At 38.4% G+C, this 23,538-nt stretch overlaps 1 protein-coding gene across 1 annotated transcript in view; it reads right to left on the bottom strand.

Annotated features, from left to right (window-relative positions):
• CERKL (CERK like autophagy regulator) overlaps window positions 1-23,538 on the bottom strand; it is a 143,969-nt gene that overhangs the window by 33,024 nt on the left and 87,407 nt on the right. The window contains exon 3 of the mRNA XM_089916616.1: window positions 1,566-1,697. Within this exon, the coding sequence (XP_089772742.1) occupies window positions 1,566-1,697 (132 nt within the window). The remainder of the gene's footprint in view (window positions 1-1,565; window positions 1,698-23,538) is intronic.

Genomic DNA, 23,538 nt, shown 5'->3' with positions numbered 1-23,538 from the left:
TTTTCTTGGGTCTTCTGATCAAAACAAATAAGACCCCTGAGACACCATAATTCCTTTATGTATATCCCAATTATATCTACTTTAAATATCTATTTTAATCCCTAATAAATTAACGGTCACTCAAGAGCAGGTAGTAGAACTTATCCATCTTGCATGGTGCATAGTGTTTAACACAAAGCATTCAACAAGAGTTTCTTGAACTGAATGATATGTAGTAATATCCATGTAAAACTGTTTTGGATACTAAATCAATGAAAAAACAATTAAATATTATTGCATTCACCAATAAGTTTATTCAACTTTTAACTGGTTCATCCTAATATGAACTTCAAACTTTTCCTTCTTCCAATCCTTGAAAATCTTCAGGGAAAGCAACAATAGATCTGAATCGTTTCTTTTTCTTATAAATCACCTCCAAGTAAGACAAAAGCCACAAAGATGAAAGATTAACTCCTTCACTACAATTTTATTTTAATTCAGAAACTCCTCTTGAGTTTTTCATGGTAGTTTCTCTCCAACCTTCATTGTAGTAGATGCCTTTTGGGGTGGATGACCTTCTCCAAAAGATTATTGTTGCTGCTTTTTTTGTTTAAAGGAATTTCCTTCTACCCCATCCATCAAGTCATGAGATGTAGGTTTATAAACCTTATTTACGTTGTGAGACCCATCTCCCCTGGTGACAGCAGAGCAAAGCCAGGTCACTCTGAATCCCTTCCCTAGGAACTTATGACTGGGACTGGGAGATTCCAAGTACATTCTGGCCTTGTATCCTGAGTAGGCTTATTATGCAATATTCTTCATCAATTAAAATTTACTACAAATTTACACTGTGTGTTAATGAAGCTACACAGAAGTAAAACCAGAAGAACTGAGGGTGTGATTCACGATAACGTCAACCCTCCTCACCCCACCCCCGTGGGAAACATAAGAGTCTCAAGGAGACAAAGGAATCTGGTCACCAAATTTTAAAAGCTGAAAAGAATTTTACTAATCTTCTTTATATGAACTTTAGCATTAGCAAATTTCTGTCTTCCTGGGCACAAACCTAAGCACCCTTCTTATTTTAGACAATGAATTTAAGCTTCTGGCTTCTCTAAATTCATCTAAAATCAGCAGTTAAGTGCTTAGTTTTGACCTAACCAGCAGGGGTCAGAGTCAGAACAAAAACCACCTAATGAAGGATTCCATGGAAAGACATCAAACATTTAAGTGAACAAAAATCAATTGCTGCTGAACTGCAGAGATAATGTTTAAATAGCCAACATCTCAATGAAGGTATCAAACCGTGTGCAGCCCCCTTAAAAATGACACCTAATAATTTTTAAAGTCTGAAAAAAGGTTTAAAGAGAAAATACTGATATTCTAATAAAAATAACACAATTAAAAGAAAACAAAATAATTGAATTACAATCCTGGAGCTGGCTGCAGTAAGTTATCGAAGCACAAAAACAAGCTTTAGATATTACAAGTAGCTTCCTAAATTGGACTCGAGCAAACTCAAGGTTATTTTGCTTCCTCAAGTATGATTTTTTTTAGAGGTGAAATTATATTCTGAAAATACTTACCTGTTACATCCGTCTTTATTCCCGCAATCTTCAACAGTGGTTCAACCTTCTCATAATAGATCTGAGTAGCTTCTTTTTTGTGGCTTTGAGGGTTAAGGACGATTTTTAATGACTTCGGTCTGTCTGAAAAACCTAAGAGGAAAATATAAAGACAAAAATTATAGTCTCTGTCGGCATTGTTTTTTCTTTCCCTTTAAAACCATACACTAAGGCCAGTTAGAATGTTATACACCTATTTAATTACTGTTGGCTATTTTTATTTGAAATTCTTCCAAGAGTTTTCCTGAATATGGCATTATTTTAAAACATTTCACAGTTCCTAGCAGTGAAATAAGAATATCCCTCTTAAAGTAAGTCATGAGTTATAACAAAGCATTTAATTTATGAAGGAAGGTGTGAATGACAGTGACTTCATGAATATTAGGCAATGATTAAGTATATTTACCAAATCACCGATAATATATCCGAGGTTCCTTTAGCATTTGTTTCTGGGGGAAAAAGCAATGGACTATAACAGATTAGAAAGTCCATTGCCTCTCCTTGGATGAATACGCTCATTGTTGGAACTGGGCATTCCGGTAACCCCAGGGCTACCCAGGGCTGACCTGCTGATGAGCCCAGAGTGGAGTGGAGGATGCAAGGCCAGGTCAGGGCCAGCACCCAGAGCAATGCACGCTGGAAGCTAAAAAGAGGGTTTAGGTCGGAGTTCAAGCCTGAAAAGGGGCCAAGGGAGAAAGAACTCTTCCCTGGGGAATTGGGAAAGCAACGCCTCTCAGCGGGGGTTCGGGAATATAGTGCTGCCTCACAGTTGGGGCTGAGATTTGATACTACAATTTTCTGGGCTTGCAAGATGCTTAGCACTTAGAGCCCAGTTGGAGCAGGTGCAAAGCAAATTTTCCGTTGTTAGGAAGGGGCAGGAGAGGACAGAGGAGCCAGAAGAAAGCTGACGACTATTTCTTTCACGGTAAGCTCTTCTCACAGGGCCATGCTTCAAAGTTAGAAAAGCAGTTACTAGCATCCATTTTTAATGAAACCGTTACCAAAGCCAAAAGAAAAATGTCCATTACACCCACGTCAGTTTTTGTGCCTCAAGTAGAGACAATATTTTATTTCTTACCATATTTGAAATAATAAAAAATTTTCAACAACACATATTGTTTGAATTCAGGGAGTGTCTTGGCTGAGGATCAGATGGGACGATGCTGAACTCCTTACCTCTTCTGTACTTGGCCCTGGGATCCCATTTTGGTGAGAGACTTCTGCCAGTCTCCTAATCACCCAGTCTTGCAACCTCAATTCCTTGTTTTTCTTTCAATTCCTACATTCAAATGAGTGCCCAGGTTCGTGAGGTGATAACTATTTGCTTCCATGCCTCTGCCCTTCCTGGCTGTCTCACTGTGGCTCGGCATTCTCCAGGACCACTCATGGGTACCTTGCAGCCCCCCCTTCCACCATATCCTCAGACATCACAGCTCCCAGCAGCCCTGCACTGGTCCAAAGCACCAAGGTTCATCACTGCCTGTGGGGCAAGCCCGACCCCTGAAAATGACATCCAGAGCCTCCCCCAACCAACTCCAACCTATCCTCTCTCCTCTCTCTCACACATATTCAAGAAATACTTGTTGAGCATTTGCACTGAGTACTGGGAAGAGGTGGGAAGTGATTAACATGTGTTCATGCTTTACAGGGGGAAGACGAATCCACAAATAGAACCAGTACAAGACAGAACAGATTTGTTAACACGAAGGTACAAAGTGCCCTGGGAGTGGATGAGAGGAGGGTGGTTAATTCTTATTAGGGATCCGGAAAAGGCTTCCCAGAGAAGGGAGCACTCGAACGGGGCTTTGGGCTCATGCTGTTTTCACTACTTGTAATCCCCTCCTGCCTCACACTTCATCCTCCCCTTAGCGAAACAGCAGGGGTAGAGTCAGGGAGGAAATACCAAGCAGTGAGACCGGCACAGAAGATGCTCGAAGCAAACCAAGTGCAGAGGGTTTTCTGTTCCATTTCCACTTCCCCTTCACGACCCAGACCCACTGTATTACTTGCTGAATACCAGCTGTTAGGCCTTCCTCTGTTCAGACAGTTCACCGTTTCCACTCTGCCTCATCTCCAATCCTGTAAAAATCTGACCACTTTTTCAAAGCTCACCTCAAATACCACTTCCTCACTGAAGCCCTTCCTGACCAGCAGAATTCACCTCTCTGGCTTCTTGCTCCCGTGTTACTCTCTGTACCTCTATTATCGATTTTTTATATCATTTATACAGAAAACTCTGATAAAGGACTCAATGTCTCAGGACTCCCACTGGCCAAACCTGGGACAACACAAAATGGAATAAAGACAGTAACATATCATACATACTACAGTGACTTTTTAAAAAACCCAATTCCGGGAGTCAAACCGACACTAAATACACATATAAATAAAGGAGGAAAAGGAAAAACTTCATCTTAGAGTAACAATTAATAAATACGGGAAAATTACAGAGTTAGAAAATCACTATTTTCAACCATCATAATAATGATGGATTTAGGCAAGAATCAGCAATGGATGCTAAAACCATCTGTGACAGTCAGTTGGGGAACAAAATACTTACTTATTCTTAAACTCTGTCCTTCCCTATTTATTTACAGAAAGTAAAAAGGAATATTTACAGTAGGGAAGTAGGGCAGACACATCCTCAGTCAAGTGATCAAAGTTAACAACACTCTGAGTGTTGTTAACTCAAACTGACACAAACTGAGTGATACAAACTGACACATGTGCCTCATGTACAAGATACACAGCACTAAGGACACACAACTTCTGTGGGAGTCCTGCCCCAAGTGCATACATAATGTGGACCTAACAAGATGAAACACTCAGACAAACCCAAGTTGACGGGCATTCTCAAATTACCTGCCTTAAACTTTTCAAAAATGTCAAGGCCATGAAAGACAAAGAAACACTGAGGAAGTGTTCCAGATTAAAGGAGACTAAAGAGTGACAACTAAATGCGGTATGTGACTCTGGATCAGGTCAAAACAAAACTGCCATGAAGGGGGCTTCCCTGGTGGCGCAGTGGTTGAGAGTCCGCCTGCCAATGCAGGGGACACGGGTTCGTGCCCCGGTCCGCGAAGATCCCATGTGCCGCGGAGCGGCTGGGCCCGGGAGCCATGGCCGCTGAGCTCTGCGCGTCCGGAGCCTGTGCTCCTCAACGGGAGAGGCCCGCGTACCACACACAAAAAAAACAACCTGCCACGAAGGACAGTATTTGTGTCCTTTAACCAGAAAGGACGAAGCAGATTAATCTAGGGCTCACTTTTATTAAAACACGAAAAGGACCAGAAATTTGTTCTAAACCCCAGAGTCCAGACAAAAGATCTGTTTAGGCCTCCCTTACCTGGTAAATTTGTTGGAATACCCTCATTTCTCCAGCAGGGACAGACCCAGTAAGGAAGGTGTCTAGCCACCAAATTGCAGTCCCCAAATGCTGTCATACAAACCAACTTTTATTTCCCCCTTTTCTTATATCATGACTGTGGAGGAACAGACGTTTGTGGAGATGAGAAACAGTCATTTGGGGTTAGTGAGGATAAGCACATTGCAGTCAAAGGCTTGTAGACCTTAAACATATGTATAAAAGTGCACGCTATACGTCCCACCCAATCTTTGTGACACAATCTTCTTAAAATGGCAGGAAAGGGGCTAAAATTATTTTTAAAGACTTTCTAAAAGGATTTAAGCAAAATAATTTTATTCTTAAGCCTCAGTTAACAACAACAGCAATGAAAACTAAATTAATCAGAAAGTCCCATTCCTTAGACATTCTGGTCAATCAAGGGGTTTTTAAATACAAGTCAACAAAGCCAATTTTTTTTTCTTTACCAGAGCACGTATTCATTTCCTCATTTCTCTTTTTCTTTTAGATGCATCTAATATGATGACTATGAAGATAGAGTCTAAGTACATATGAATTAGGTAGCAATTTGAAATCAATTTAGAGATCAGGATGGAGATCTCTACCAAATAAAGTCGGATTTTTTAAATGTTCTTAATTAAGTGGAATAAAGAGACATAATTAACAAACCTCCATCCTTCTCTCCTTCCATGCTCCCTCCTCAAGCCTCCTCCTATTCCATTCAGTTTCTTGAACTCCTTTGTTCCCTCTACCACAGGGTCCTTGCACCTGCTCTCCCCACTAGCTGCCCACCTACACCAGCTGCCACCATAGCCACTTTGCCCAATTAACCCCCTCTTCTCTTTGTCTTGATCTCACATCAGTCATTGTTTCTAGGGAAAGCCTACCATGGCTTCCTCGGCTTTGTGACTTCAGCTAGGTCATTTCCCCCTTATCATTTGTTCTCACAAGTCCATATACTTCCCAATCTTGATTCTTACACTGCTGTTATTTTATATCTATTTATTAATTATTCTTCCATATTAGACTGGAAACTCTCTGGGTATTCCTCCACATTCTATTTCCTTAGTGCAGGACACATAATAGATGATCAAATACTTGATGAGTGAATAAAAGAGCAGTGTTAGCTTTAGGTCATCTAGATAACAATAACAGCCATTCATTTATTCACAAATAACTACATGCCTGTTATTTGCCAGGCAGGGCTCTAGAAGCTGAGGTTCTATCAGTGAACAAGAAAAGCGTCTGTCCTCATGAAGCTTCCATTCCAATGGTAGGAGACAGAAATAAACAAGAGAATTCAGAGCATGCTAAGTGGTAAAAAGTTCTAAGGATAAAAGTGAAGCTCAGGACCTAATGAAACTTAAAAGCTTTTGCACAGCAAAGGAAACCATAAACAAGACGAAAAGACAACCCTCAGAATGGGAGAAAATATTTGCAAATGAAGCAACTGACAAAGGATTAATCTCCAAAATTTACAAGCAGCTCATGCAGCTCAATATCAAAAAAAAAACAAACAACCCAATCCAAAAATGGGCAGAAGACCTAAACAGACATTTCTCCAAAGAAGATATACAGATTGCCAACAAACACATGAAAGAATGCTCAACATCATTAATCATTAGAGAAATGCAAATCAAAACTACAATGAGATATCATCTCACAAAAGTCAGAATAGCCATCATCAAAAAATCTAGAAACAATAAATGCTGGAGAGGGTGTGGAGAAAAGGGAACCCTCTTGCACTGTTGGTGGGAATGTAAATTGATACAGCCACTATGGAGAACAGTATGGAGGTTCCTTAAAAAACTAAAAATAGAACTACCATACGACCCAGCCATCCCACTACTGGGCATATACCCTGAGAAAACCATAATTCAAAAAGAGTCATGTACCACAATGTTCATTGCAGCTCTAGTTACAATAGCCAGGACATGGAAGCAACCTAAGTGTCCATCGACAGATGAATGGATAAAGAAGATGTGGCACATATATACAATGGAATATTACTCAGCCATAAAAAGAAACGAAATTGAGTTATTTGTAGTGAGGTGGATGGACCTAGAGTCTGTCATACACAGTGAAGTAATTCAGAAAGAGAAAAACAAATACCGTATGCTAATACATATATATGGAATCTAAAAAAAAAAAAAGTCATGAAGAACCTAGGGGCAGGACAGGAATAAAGACGCAGACCTACTAGAGAATGGACTTGAGGACACGGCGAGGGTGAAGGGTAAGCTGGGACAAAGTGAAAGAGTGGCATGGACATATATACACCACCAAATGTAAAACAGATAGCTAGTGGGAAGCTTCTGCATAGCACAGGGAGATCAGCTCTGTGCTTTGTGACCACCTAGAGGGGTGGGATAGGGAGGGTGGGAGAGAGGGAGATGCAAGAGATATGGGGATATATGTATAGCTGATTCACTTTGTTATAAAGCAGAAACTAACACACCATATAGTTTATGGTGTATACAAAGCGATTATACTCCAATAAAGATGTTAAAAAAAAAAAAGTGAAGCTCAGTTGTGGGAGAGAAGGAGGGCAAAGGTAGAAGAAATGACTTGCTGGCCAGGGAAGGTCAGATCACCCAGAGCTCTGTAGGCATTTACAAAGATTTTAGCTTTGGTTCTGAGTGAGAGAAGAAGCATGGAGAATTTTGAGCAGTGTTTACAGCAACATAGCCTTAGGTGTTAAAAGGATCACTTCAGCTGCCATATGGAAAGTAGACACAGTTATAAGGACTAACAAAGTAAAGAACACTGGCAATATTCTAACACTGTGTGCTTAGACACAGTGGTTGAAGTGGACATTATAAGAAAAGTCAGATTCTAGATATATCTCCTCATTGAAGTATAATTGACATACACATTATACTAGTTTTGGGTGTACAATATAATGATTCAACATTTGTATCCATTGGGAAATAATCGCCACAATAATTCTAGTTACCATCTGTCACCACAGAGTTACAAAAAAATTTTTTTCTTGTGATGAGAACTTCTAAGATTTACTTTCTTAGCAACTTTCAAATGTATTTTGAATATATTTAGATATATTTTGAAGGGAGAATGGATAAGATTTGTTTCCTATTTTGATATGGTATATGAAAGAGAACAAAGAGTAGTCACATGTGTGGCTGAAAAAGGGGAAAGTAAGGACATAAGAGGGCTAAGGACTAGTGAAAAGCGGCAAAAACAGTAAATTGTGGTCTCAGTGGGGCTGAAGGATTATAGGGGTTGGGAGAGTTGATCTGGTGAGCTAGGAAGACAGAAGGCAGTAGCCACATGGGGGGTAGGATGATTAAAATTGAGACAGAGAGTTATTGCTAGTGACAATAACAAGATCTGATGAACTTCCACATTCATCAGAATCACAAAAAGGAGCTTCTTAAAACAGAGATTTCTGGGTCCCAGCCCCAGAGTTCTGGACTCAGTAGTCTGCGGTGGGGTCTGAGAATTTATATTTATAACTAATTCCCAGGTGACGCTGATGATGTTGGTCCAGGGGGCCACACTTTGAGAACTACTGTACTAGAAATATGATTATGGGAGAAAATGGGGAAAGTGAAATACCTGTCAAGATCTCTGAAGGAGAAGAGGTAAAAACTGAGAGAAATGTACAAAAAAATCACACAAAATTATGACAGCAGTAGTATTGGAGGGAGTGACAGTGAGGCAGGAGCTAAAGTCTTCAAGGACTGGCAGAAGGATGCAGCAGGCTGTACAGGACTGCAAGTAATGCTAGCAGGTGGTGTCTGATGGGCTGAGCTTGAATGCTGAGGATTTTTAAGAGAGTACGCTGAGAAAATGGTCCCCAAATATCAGTGAGGTGCAAGAAGACTTCAAGACATCAACAGCACCTCCAGCACCAGTTGTATGAAAGGAGAGGACTGCAGGGGACGCTATAAGCTCCCGGAAGAGCTGTGTCTCTCTACTAAAGCAAAAGGGGGATATTTGGAAAAGTGGTTGACAATATAGATTTTGCTAATGATGAATCGTTCGTTCCACAGGGCAAAAATAAAATGGTGTCTGGAGTTGAGGAGAGTAGGGGATGGTGTCAGGTTAGGCGGTACACAGAGAGGGCCTTAGAGGGATGAGAGTCTAGGTGATGAAGGGCCTCAGGCGGCAATACAGTGTGTGTAAAGAGATAAAAGTTGTGTGCAGCAGTTGGGATTGGAGAGTGGGGCAGTGATGAGTGGAGTCTTACCACTCAAGCACAAAAAGCTCTATGGATTCCGTCTTCCCTCTGGTCAATATCCAAGTTAGGGAAGAAGCAAAGTTGCCCGGAACGACAGTTGTTCCAAAGCCCCTTTCCGTCTGGTAACCATCCAGTGTTGGAGTCTGAACCCAGGTCTGTCTATGGCACTTGGTTACACTCTTCACCAAGTGACCACAATGCAAATGTCTCTATATCTGAGAACCATATACACAATTATTTTCTGTACAAATTAAAATACTCACATTGTACAGAATTCAAAAATCTTATTATTCAGCTCATTCCCTGGTATCTAGTTCCCTTCCTGAGGGGCAACCACTGGCATCATGTCAAGAATCTATTTTCTGCATATACAAAAATGTAGGTATACGTTCTGTGACTTTTTACATAGATGGTAGCATCCCAACCCACTATTCTGTGCCTTGTTTTTCCTTTTACAATATTTTGGAGATAATTCCATATCATTACATAGAGTGCTATCTTACTTTGTTTAAAGCTGCCTAGTTTTCTTTGTATGGATAAACCTCAATTTAATTAACTAGTTCCCTGGGGATGGGTATTTAGGTTGTTGCCAATCTTCCTTTACTGCAAATACAGCTGCAATGAGCGTCTATTTACATAAAACTGCAGGACAAACTTCTAGAAGTAGAAACACTGGGTCAAAGGGTATGTACAATTTAGAGTGCATATTCCCAAATCACTTGCCATAGAAATTTAGACTTGTGACTGAAAAAAAAAAGTAAATGCTAGAGTAAAAGTAATTGATCTTAAATCTTGGCTCCTCCATTTGCCAACTGTGTGACTTTGGGTTATTGTTTAACTTCTCTGTTCTTCAGTTTCCTCATCTGTAAAATGGGGATAATAAGAGTGCCTCTCACAAATTGTGATGATTAAATACGTGTAAAGTACTTAGAAAAGTGCATGGCACATAGTAAGTACTCAGTTTACCTATTATTTTTACTACCAATTTACAAGGGTGTTTTCTTACACCCTTGTAAACCTTGTAAATTTTCAAAATTTTGATCTTTGACAATCTGAGGGGTGAAAAACCACATATCACTCTAATTTCAATTTACATTTCTCTTATTATGAGAGAGGCTGAGAAACTTTGCAAATGTTTAAGAGCTACTTATATTTTTCCATGAACTGTCCGTTTATATCATTAGCCAATTCTTTCTTTGTACTGTTTGTCATGTTAATTGTAGCAGTGCTCCATACAGTATCAACCTTTTACTTGTGTGAGTTACAAATAATTTTCCCTGCGTGTCATTTAGTGCTTTTAATTTTATTTATGCTGTTTTCTCTATGTCAAACGTTTTCATTTTTATGTGCCTATGGTTGAATTTATCACTTCTTTTATGGTTTCTGGGTTTTGTGTCATATTTAAAAGCTCCCTTTGTGACAAAAAAAATCCCCTATATTTTTCTAATAATTTTATGGTCTCAATTTCATATTTTATTTAATACTATCTGAAATTTATTTTGATAGATGATACAAAATTGGGAGTTGACTTTACTTTTTTCCAGGTGGCTATCTATCTGTCCCAACATAACTCATGGCATAATCAGTCTTTCTCCTACAGATTTCAAATGCCACCTTTAGATATACTAAATTTCTGGATGTATTTGAATCTCTTCTTGAGTGTCCAGTCTGAGATCTATTGATTTATTCATATGCCAGTATCATAATGTCTTAAATATTATAGTTTCATAACATGACTTAGTAGCTGATAGAGTTCCTTACTACTTTTAAGAATTTCCATGTCTATTTTTACACATGATCTTTAAAATCAGTTTGTCTAGTGTGAAAAAATTCTCCTGGTATTTTATTCGGATTACGTTAAATATATATTATCTTAAGGGCTGTTAACACTTTTATGAGATTCAGTCTTTCTTTACAGAAACATGGTATGCTTTTCCATTTTAAGTCTCCTGTGTCCCTAAGTACCATGGTAAACATTTTTCAGATAAATGCTGAATAAGTCTAGGTTTTTCACCTTTTTTTGCTGCTGCTGTCAATGTTTCTAACTCCATCTCCTAACTGACTCTTGACGCCATATATCAAAACCATTAGATTTCTACACCTAGCACTGAATTTTCTCATTGCTCATCATAGATTTTCCCTTATTCTCTTGGATTTTCCTGTCTAATAGTTATTTCATCTTCAAATAATGGTAATTTCACTTTCCTCTTTCCAACTGTCACACAAATTCATGTTCTTCTCTAGTCTACTTGCATTGGTGGGTTTCACCAGAAGAATGTGACCAACAGTGCCGATGAAGGATACTGTTGTCAGTTTCAAAATTTAATGGGACTCCCTCACGTGTTTCTCCTATTATAGGCTTTAAAATGAGATATATATTTATCATGTTGATAACACAGCCATCTATTCTTATTTTATTAAGGGTTGTTTGACACTCATAAGTAAAATCAATCTATACTTTTCCTTCTTCGGACTTCATTGTCAGATGTTGGTATTCATTTCATGCAAGCTCTAGAAAAAAAATCTGGGAGTTTTCCATATTTTCCTATGCTCCAGAATAATTTAAATAGTATTGAAGTTTTCCTGTTCCTTAAAGGTATGGTGCATATCCCTGTGAAAATATCAGAGTTGGTGCTTTTTTTAGGAGTAACAAAAAATTTCTGCTTCTTTGGTGATAACTGGTCTTTAACATTATCTATGTCTTCTGGAGTCAGTTTGGCCATTTTTATTTTCCTAGACGATGTGTTCATTTATTTCATCCTGCTCCTAAGAGGCAGCCCAGGTTGCCTTCTGGGTTCTAAATATCATCCTCCTATTGAGGAGTAGTAGCAACACTGTTTCCCCCCAATAATCAGAACTGATCACCTTTGCCAGCAGAGCAACTTCATTATTATTTTTGCACTTGCTGGTTCAGTGATATGGTTCAATAATGTGGCCAGGTAGTTTTCAATGTCCAATTCAATTGAACCACTGTCATGTTCCCATATGAAAGTATTCTTTTAAACTAAAAGCTCTAAATCAGCAGAGTTCAAAGTTGTAGAGGCCGGAAGCAAAAATATTACGAGTGGGTCACAAAAGGTGGAGATAAGAAATGTCACTTCTATCTTAACTCATTCATTAGTCCATAGACCCATGTATTCTGTTTATGGAACTAAAAACTACTTTAATATCACAAGATTTGGTCTCCCAGGTGGAAGACAATATTATAAAATAGGAAAAATGGTAAGACTAGTGAATCCCATACTTGTCAGCCAACTGTTTCACTAGTTTTGATGTGAATGAGTTCCTTGATCAAAAGCAGTATTGTATAGGATGCAAATTCACTGAACACGGCATTTAGTAGGGCCACCAATGGTAGTGTTGGCAGAAACATGGTGGACAGGAAATGCAAATCCATACCAGAAGTAAGCATCCATAGCAATGAGGCCAAGCCACTGACCTTTCACAAAGGAGAGGATTCAATGTATCAACCTGCCACCAAGTGGTGGACTGGTTGCCCTGGGATATGGGGTGTATCCAGGGCTCAAGGCTGATCTGCTTGCAGGCAGAGTACTCAGCAATGGTGGTAGTCAAATCAGCCTTGGTGAGCAGAAGTGCTTATTGCTAAATCTCTGTATTTTTCTCCTTCCTGCTTTAAGGCCACTTTGTTTATATGTTCATTGTGCAAGCCCTGGGTTTGCTCTGAAAAGATGCTGACAAACATCTATAGAATGGAGCATCTTACATACCTGGTTATTTCCTGGTTATTTCTAGAGAATAAATTTTCTTTGGTGAGCATTTACATAAAACACAAATCTCATATTCTGTTCTTATTCTGTGAAAGTCATCCATATACTTTTGCTTTATACAGCTTTGCCACCAACCCTCCAAATTTTTACTTCCAACTATTTGGCCAAGCTCTTCGCCACTGTTCATGAATTGAGATACATCAATCCCTGTGGCCATCACTCCTTAACAACTAGTATCAACTGTTTGAAGTTCTGACTACCAGAAGGATCTCCCTTCCCTACTATCTTTTAGGAACACCTTGTGTGGAGCTGTAATGCTTCAGGAGCTCACTTCTATTATACCATACAGAGCTGTCTCTGAACTAGGCCCCATTTAGTTCCCTTAGGCAACTGGTCAGAGAAAATGTCTCATGAGGCCATATATGTGGGGTGAGGGGGAAGAAAGCAATCAGCAACAGTTGTAGGCCACCAGCACATTCGATGCCCTAGAACCTTCTCTTCTAGCCCGTTAATAATATTATCTGTATAAAACAGCTTTCTATTTAAAATAGCTAGAGTATTTTATGTTTTATATCAATTGAACTTTGATCAATACAAATGTTTAACAGACATCTCAAATTTAACATATTCAAAACTGAAATTCTGCTTTTCCCCACTAAACCTGGTCTGTCTACCCACCATCTTCCACTTCTCACTAAACGACAACTTCATCCTTCCACTCACTCCAGTCAGAAACTTCACTTTACTTTGAACAACTACTTAAGCATTTATCCTGCCTTTCTAATATGCACTATACTCCTAGCTAACCAAACAGTACCAGTTACAGAAGCAACATCTTTTTTTTTTTTTTTTTTTTGCTGTACACGGGCCTCTCACTGTTGTGGCCTCTCCCGTCATGGAGAACAGGCTCCAGACGCACAGGCTCAGCGGCCATGGCTCACGGGTCCAGCCACTTCGCGGCATGTGAGATCTTCCCGGACGGGGCACGAACCCATGTCCCCTGCATCGGCAGGCGGACTCTCAACCACTGCGCCACCAGGGAAGCCCGCAACATCATTTTTTAAAAAAAAGAATAGCACTCATTTAGGAAGAATGGTTGAATTTGAAAATCTCCATGATCTACCCCTAGTTAAATAATCAGTTCAGGCAAGGATAATCAATGCATGTTAAAACCGTTAGATGAAATATTTACTGAGAACTAGACATTCCCTTGGTCCCTGAGTACCACCCAACAAATTATCTGCTAGTTTCAAATAGAGACATTACAATGGAGGGATCAAGCTTTTTCACCTCCTTGATTCAGGGATCAGTCTTAGCCTTGGGGAAGTCATCTTGGCCTCATTAACAGTAGGGAAGTCAGACATCCATTATGTACCACCTGAGATGATAAAAAATGAGTACACATACCACTTATGAAGTATCCTTGCCCAAAATTTATAACATAAATCTAGTTAAGTCTTTAGATTGAAAATCCAGTTTATAGTAAATACAGAGAATAGAAGAACAAGTTAAATGATTCCCCCAGGAAGCAATCAGATAGGGGCATAGCAGTACTGCTCAAAGTCTGTGGTCTCCACAATGACACCCCAGTATCACGCAGCAGCTCATTAGAAAGGCCCACACCAGATCCACTGAATCAAAATTTCTGGGAGTAAGGACCAATAATCTATTTAAATGGGCTAAATGTTTCTTATGAACACTAAAATGTCTACAGGACAAATAATCCAGTCTCTTCCATAAATCAGTGTCCGAGAGGATATAAAAGATGAGGAAGAGCATGTTGTAGTGTTGTCATTTAAATGCATTTAATTGACTGGACACTGATGGTTACAAATCAGCTATAAAAGACATTCTGGAAAATGGGGGAAATTTCAATGTGGACCAGGTATTAGATCATAATAAACAACTACTGTTCATTCATTTTATAGGATAATGATATTTTGTTATTTGTAATATTTCTGTTTTTAGAGATGCATACTGAAATATTTCTGGGAAAAATATAATGATGTTTATAATTTACTTTAAAACACATTGACAGAATAAAATGTTTGAAGTCACTATGGAAGAATGTTAAGAACTATAGAATCTAGGTAACAGAAATACAGAAAATCTAAAAACATTATAATGGGCACCTTGATGTTTGATAATTTTTCATAATAGAGTAAAAAATATCTTGGTGTCATCCTTGAATTTTTTTTTTTCAATATCCCCCGTATCCACTAAGTCAGTAAATCCAGCCATTTCTATCTTCAAAAACAAATGCAAAGACCAACCACTTCATACCATGTCTCCCGCTCCTACCCTGATTTAAGCCACCATCTCTTGCCCGGATTATACTAATTTCACTTAACTGGTCTCCTGCTGCACCCACTCACCCACTCGCAAAATCTACTCTCTACTTGGCAGCCAGAATATCCATTTTGAAAGTAAGTCAGACCATGTCGGTCCTCTGCTTAAAACTCCCCAATGAGCCCCCATTCTTCTCAGAATAAAAGTAAAAAATCATACAAATCTTGCAAGATCCTTCATGGCTACTCCCAGCCACCTCTGTGACGTCATTTCCAATTATTTGGCTCCCTGTTGACTTTACTCTGCACGTTGACTCTACTCTGCACAAGCTTTCTTGCTCAAGCTTTTGCACTTACTGTTCCCTCTGCTTGGAACATTTCCATATCCATATGGCTCCCTGTTACTTTCAGCTCTTTTCTAACACTTCACAGCCCATGAAGTCTCTTCCTTGACCACCTGTGTACATTTCACATCATAAATATATTTGACATTTTTTTCAATTCCCTCTTCTTATGAATTAAATACTTGTGTCCCGCCCCCAAATTTATATGTTGACATCCTAGTCCCCCAATGTGAGGTATTAGGAGTTTGGGCCTTTGGGAGGTAATTAGGTGATGAGGGTTGAGCCCTTATGAATGGGATTAGTGCTTTTATAAAGGAGACCCCAGAGGGCTCTAGCTTTCTTTCTGCCATGTGAAGACACAAGAAGAGGGCTCTCAGCAGAACCTGACCATGCTGGCACCCTGAGCTCAGACTTCAAGCCTCCAGGACTGTGAGAAGTAAATTTCTGTTATTTATAAGCCACCCTTTCTATGGTACTTTGTTATACCACCCCAAACAGACTAAGACACTCCACTACCACCAGAACATAAGCTACTTGAGGTCAAAGACTTTGTGGTTCTGCTCTCTGCTATATTACTAGCCCCCAGAATAGTATGTGGCACACAATAGAAGCCATATGTGTGTGTGTGTGTGTGTGTGTATTCTTTTTAAAAATAAACCAAAAATTAAAGAAAAAATAAATTATAAGACTGTAATTCCAATTGCATTAAAGAAAACAAGAGATCAACATTTAAGCAAAAAGCCTTCCTTTTAAAATTGCTGTGATATAAAATAAGTCCAGAAACATAACCACTTACATTAATTCTTAAAGTAAAACAAAAAGACTAAGGCAAATACTTCACGAAGAACCAAAGATTTATCAACAGTAGGTTTTGCAATAGACATTTATATCCTTTGAAAGAAACATTTAGCATGAAAAATCAAACAACCTCTTATTGCTGCCAAGTTAAGCTTTTAAAAAATAATTCAATCACTAACTCATATTTACTTCCTATATATACAAACTTATGACCAGTAGAAGAATTTTTTAAGAGCTGGGGAAATCTTTTCTAAATTAAATTTACAGCAACAATGAAAATAAATACTAACCCTTTTGCTCAGAATTTAAAATAAATCAGTTTGCCCTCCAAAAAAAAATCATCAGTTATTAAAAAATCAGAAAGTGGGGCAGAAAGAAACTGCCTTTACTGCACATGGTACTAGTTGGTTTTGAAAAACAACCTCAGTTGTCCCATCTTAGGCTTGGACTGGGAGTGCTGTCCTTCAGCCCCATCAGGGCACTTGTGTGCCATCATCTCACATGAAAAAGGACAACGCAAAGAAGCAGATAGCCAACAGGATGGCACCAGTGTGTAAAGATGATGACATACAGATGGCCAACAAACACATGAAAAGATGCTCAACATCACTAATTATTAGAGAAATTCAAATTAAAACTACAATGAGATATCACCTCACACCAGTCAGAATGGCCGTCATCAAAAGTCTACAAATGATAACAGCTGGAGAGGGCACGGAGAAAAGGGAACTCTCCTACATGTGTGGTGGAATGTAAATTGATACAGACACTATCAATTTGCATTGAGGAAAACAGTATGAAGGTTCCTTAAAAAACTAAAAATAGAACTACCATATGATCCAGCAATCCCACTCCCGGCCATATATCGGGAGAGAACCACAATTCAAAAAAAACACATGCACCCCAATGTTCAAAGCAGCATTATTTACAATAGCCAGGACATGGAAGCAACCTAAATGTCTCAACAGGGGAATGGATAAAAAAGATGTGGTACATATATACAATGGAATATTACTCAGCCATAAAAATAAATGAAATTGGGTCATTTGTAGAGACGTGGATGGACCTAGAGAGTGTCATACAGAGTAAAGTAAGTCAGAAAGAGAAAAGCAAATATCGTATAAAAATGCATAAATGTGGAATCTAGAAAAATGGTATAGATGATCTGTACCAAGACGAAATTCACCAGGTGAGTCTGCCAAATAATCTGATAAACCTATCTTCCACAAAAAGAACTGTAACAGTTAAGAAAAGAATTTGTAGACTTTGAAAACTAGGTTAGGAAGGTAAAAAAGAGGAGGAAGTTCTCTAAGTTTTATGAAATTTATTTATTTATTGATAAAGAAAAAGGAGACATTTTAATTTCATCTGTGGGAAAATAGACATGCATCCTAGATCTCTTGCCCAAACAATAAACATTCTCTTGTACTATAGAAATATAGTTCACTGTAAAGATTTATGTAAATTACTAGCTACAAAGAACTCTACGGAAGACATTTTTAGAATGAGATGATGTGAAGCATCAGGCAGTCACAACCTTGCTCTTCTCTCGTCCAATTATGACAAACTGTTTAATATGAAAGCTGTATAGAGACACATAAATCCCCTGAACTCTTTGAAAAAATGAATCTGAAAGTGATTATTATCATTCATTCATAATTTTACAATAGTATAAGCATCCCCCCAAAAGATAATCCAAGACTAAACTATAGATATGATTCAACATTAATATGCATCTGACTTGGTTCTCAGTCTTTTGGTAGCCTCTCAATTCAGACTCTAGAGTATAGACCTTTTTAGCACACCAGTTTGCAGTGAACAAGCAATGTAAAACAGAATGGCCAACTGTTCCTCCGTTAGTAACAAATGTGCTAATATGTACTAGTTTAAACTTGATCTATCAGTGAGTCAATGAACCATGAAGGGTGGGGGTTAATCAGGGTGTTCTCCAAACAAAGGCTCATGAGAGCAGTGGGGACGCCACTCCCAGACTCACATCTGTGCTGTTTTGAGTGCAGCATGATGGAAATGGCATGGTGTTCATCAAAATTAAGAGCCCAGAACCTTGTCATAGTCTTGCATATAGTCACAACCATTTTACACAGAAAAGCAACCAAATTGTTGCAAATCAAAAATCCATACACAGGAAATAAAGACCTCAGTTAGCCACAATTCTCAGGAACTATTAATATTAAACTATACCCAGTTAATGTGTAACAGTGATGGTAAAAACCTTTCACACATAAGATTTGACAACTTCCCAGCAGCACTCAGAGTTGGAAGTACTTTATATTACATGATATATATTTAAGTGCATCAATTTCACTTTATTATTAGCAAAAGCTAATTGATGCGCATCTTTACACATACCAATGAAAACAATCTAAATGCTATATAATCTACTTAAAGTAACAAACAAGCTCAATAACTTCTGAATGCACATGCAGCCCACCAATGTGACATATCTCCATTTCTAAGAGCTGAAATGGACTGAGCAGCAATTAGTAGAAAGAATCACCTGCTGCCAGGAATAATCACCTCAATACTTCAGTATTTAAACAATAAGGGCGTTAAGACTATGTAGACAGAGGCAGAACAAACAGAAAGAAGAGAAAAAGAAAGAAAATTTAACAAAATATATCATCCATTTATTTTTACCAGATTTTTATAATAATCTTGATAAAATAAATTTTTATTTATTTTGTTCACTATATCACTTTCCCCAATACAAAACCCAGGCTGAAAAGAAATACATGTTACTGGCTTCAGGAAAGTTTTTTATTCCCTTGCTCTGCTTAGAAGTTGACCACAGAATTAGTTAAAATAATTAGCATTTAAATATGACTAACTTTATGAAAATCCGATTTGATGAAATAATTGTACATTTAACCCTTCTCAAGCCATGAAATTATGAAAATATTAGAGAATTTAATAAACTTTTTAATTTTTTCATTGAATTATAACTGACATACAATTTTATTACTTTCATGTGTACAACATAGATATGCGACATTTGTATATACTGTAAAATATTCACTGCAATAAGTCTAGTTATCATATTCAACATACAGAGTTATAAAGTATCACTGAATGTATTCTCCATGCTGTACATTATATCCTAATGACTTATTTATTTTATACCTGAAAGTTTGTACTTCCTGCTCCCCTATACTCATTTCACCTTACCCCTTATACCCCTCCCCTCTGGCAATCATCAATCTGTTCTCCGTACCTATGAGTCTGGGTTTTGCTTTATCTGATTTTTTAGATTCCACATATAAGTAAATCACATAGTATTTGTCTTACTAGGACTTATTTCGCTTAGCGTAATACCCTCAATATCCATCCATGTTTTCTCAAATGGCTAAATTTCATTCTGTTTTTATGACTGAGTAGTATTCTGTTGTATATATGTACCACATCTTCTTTAACCATTCATTCATCAGTGGACACAGGATCTTTCCAAATCTTAACTATTGTAAATAATGCCATAATAAAGACAGGGGGGCATATACATTTTCAAATTACTGTTTTTGTTTTCTTTGGATAGATATCCAAAAGTGGAATTGCCGGATCACATCACAGTTCCATTCTCAATTTTTGAGGTACCTTCATATTGTTTTCCATAGTGGTTGCAACATTTATATTCCCACTAACAGTGCATGAGGGTTCCCTCTTCTCCACATCCTTGCCAACATTTTTTGTCTTTTTGATAATAGCGATTCTGATGGGTGTGAGGTGATTATCTCATTGTGGTTTTGATTTGCATTTTCCTGATTATTAATGATGCTGAGCATCTTTTCATATGTCTGTTGGCCATCTGTATGTTTTCTTTTAAAAAAAAAGTCTATTCAGATAATCTGCCCATTTTTTAATGAGAGTGTTTGTTTTTTTGTTATAGTGTGAGTTCCTTATAAATATATTTTGGATATTAACCCTTTATTGGATATATGATTTGCAAATATCTTCTCCTATTCAGTAGGCTGCCTTTGTATTTGTTGACGGTTTCCTTCACTGTGCAGAAACTTTTTAGTTTAATGTAGTCCCATTTGCTATCTTTGTTTTTCTTGCCCTTGCCTTTGTATTCAGATCAAAAAAATATATATATCGTTAGGACCAATGTCCATGAGCTCACTGCATAGGTTTTCTTCTAGGATATTTATAGTTTCACGTCTTACATCCAAATCTTTATTCCATTTTGAGTAAATATTTGTATATGGTATAAACAGTGGTCCAGTTTCATTGTTTTGCATGTAGCTGTCCAGATTTCTAAACACCATTTATTAAAGAGACTGTCCTTTCCCCATTGCATATTCTTGCCTCCTTTGTCATAAATTAATTGACCATATAATGCATAGGTTTATTTCTGGGCTCTCTATTCTGTTCCATTGATCTATGTGTCTGTTTTTATGCCAACAACAGACTGTTTTAATTACTATAGCTTTGTAGTATACCCTTCTAACCTGCAAAGTTTATGCTGAAAAATTTGCCGATAGCCTTATGGGGTTTCCCTTGTATGTTACCAGTTGTTTTCTTCTTGCTACTTTTAAGATTCTCTCTTAACTTTTGATATTTTACTTATAATGTGTCTTACTGTGGATCTCTTTAGGTTCATCTTATTTGTAACTCTTCAGGCTTCCTGGACCTTGATGTCTGTTTTCTTCCCTAGATTAGGAATGTTTTCAGCCATATTTCTTCAAATAAGTTTTCTGCTCCTTTCTCTCTTCTCCTTCTAGGACCCCTATAATGCAAATGTTATTCTACTTGATGTTGGCCCAAAGGGGGCATGTATATATATATATGTATGTATGTATGTATGTGTGTGTGTGTGTGTGTGTGTGTGTGTGTGTGTGTGTGTGTGTGTGTGTGTGTATACATGCTCTTTCTGGGTGAGTTCCATTGCTTTGTCTTCCAGCTTGCTGATCTTTTCTTATGCTTCATCCAGTCTGCTGTTGAACCTCTGTATTTTTTCAGTTCAGATATTGTATTCTTTAATTCTGTCATTTCTATTTGGTACTTTCTTGTGGTATTTTCTTATGTTTTCTACCTCTTTATTGAAGTTCTCACTGTGTTCATCTATGCTTTTCTTGAGTTCAGCAAGTATCTTTACAACCATTACTTTGAATTCCTTATCAGGTAGATTCCTGATATCTCCATTTCATTAAGATCTTTTTCTGAGGTTTTGTCTTATTCTTTCATTTCCTCATTTTTGCCTGACTCCTCTCTGTGTTTGTTTCTATGCATTAGGCAAAACAGCTACTTCTCCCAGTCTTGAAGGAGTGGCTTTTTGTAGGATAAAATCCCTGGGGCCCAGAAGTACAACTGCACCCCCACCAGCCACCAGAGACAGGTGCTCAAGGGGCATCCCCTGTGTGGGTTGCATGAGCTCAACAAATGTGGTGGAGAGAGTCCTGGCAGATTCCTGCCTCTCCAGTAGATGCTTTAAGATTAGTATTCACATGTGGTTTATGCACTTTTCAGACTGATGCTTTTGCATTGGAGTCCCTGAGTCTGCATGCAAGCCCTTCAAGAACAGGTTCTCCATTCCCTACAGCTCTGTGGTTCTCCTGGACATATTCCCCATTGTTTTCTAAGGCCAGATGTTTTGGTGGCCCATCTCTCCAGTGCTGTGCCCCTGATGTGGGGCACAAACTGCTTGCTCCTCGGGGAAAAGTTCCATAGTTTTGAGATCCCTCCCAAATGTGGGTTGCTGTACCTGGGTTGGGATTTTGGCAAGACTGTTTCTGCCTCTTCTGTCTCAATGTAGCCCTTTTACCCTTTGTTGTGGAGCTGCTATTCATCTAGCTTTCAGGGTTTTATCAGAGAAAATTATTCCATATGTAGTTGTAGATTTTTTTTGTCCAGAAGAAGAGGCAAGTTCAAGATCTTCTTATGCCACCATCTTGAACTGCCTTCTCATGAACATTTTTTAATTCAATGATTTTATAAGTTAGAAGGCTTTTACAAAGTATCACCTCTGGATCACATATAAGTAAATAGGTATGACTTTTAAGAGAGTTTTTAGTTATCTGCAGGGCTCCAAAAAAAATCACACAGTCTTCAACACAGTCCTTGACTTACAATGGTTCGACTTATTATTTTTGTCTTTATGATGGTGTGACAGTGATATACATTCAAGAGAAACTGTACTTTGAGTTTTGAATTTTTATCTTTTCCCAGGCTACCAATACGTGGTAAAATATGCTCTCATGGGCTTCCCTGGTGGCACAGTGGTTGAGAGTCCGCCTGCCTATGCAGGGGACACGGGTTCGTGCCCCAGTCCGGGAAGATCCCACATGCCGCGGAGTGGCTGGGCCCGTGAACCATGGCTGCTGAGCCTGTGCGTCCGGAGCCTGTGCTCCGCAATGGGAGAGGCCACAACAGTGAGAGGCCCACGTACCGCAAAAAAAAAAAAATGCTCTCATGATGCTGGGCAGTAGCATGTCTCAGTCAGCCACATTGTTCACTAGGGTGAACAATGACACACTTACAACCATTCTGTTTTTTACCTTCTGTACAATATTAAATGAATTACGTGAATTATTCAACACTTTAACACCTTGTGTTAGATAATTTTGCCCGACTCTAGGCTAGTGTAAGTGTTCTGAGCATGTTTAAGGTAGGCTAGGCTAAGCTATGATGTTTAGTAGGATAGATGTATTAAATGCATTTTTGACTTAAAGATATTTTCAACTTGTGATGGATTTAGGACACACCCCCATCATAAATCCAGGAAGATCTGTATTCCAAGAACATATGTTCCATTGTAAAATGAAGGTTCCTGAAAAAGTTTATGTGCTATAATATATGTTGCCAAAGAAAAACCTGAGCTGAACGGTAGTGGAAGTGGTAAAAACAGATTTTATTAAGAACTATTGCAATAGGAGGAAAGAGACCTCAGTACAGAACAAGTCTTATTTCATTATACAGCATGAGAAACTGGGAGTTTACATCCAAGGAGCAAGATAGGGGTCAGTGGATAGAAAATTACTAAGAGGAAATATCAGAGGTAATGGGTATTCTGGCTAAACCGACCTAACAGGATTCTTTGTTGAAGACAGGCCAGGATGATCAGATATTACCAGGATGATGGCAGAGAATAAGAAACCTGATCAGTTACTGTGGGTGATCAGATATGGAGGGTGGGGGGTCCTAGATTAACTGACTTAGCAGGGTCTTGCTAAGAGTGGAATTTACGAGGAAGTGCA

This window comes from Delphinapterus leucas, chromosome 8 (genome assembly GCF_059928025.1).
Source record: "Delphinapterus leucas isolate spDelLeu-1000000601 "Yukka" chromosome 8, BTC_Dleu_Yukka2, whole genome shotgun sequence".
NCBI classification, from domain to species: domain Eukaryota; kingdom Metazoa; phylum Chordata; class Mammalia; order Artiodactyla; family Monodontidae; genus Delphinapterus; species Delphinapterus leucas.
This window is presented reverse-complemented; position numbering and strand designations above follow the sequence as displayed.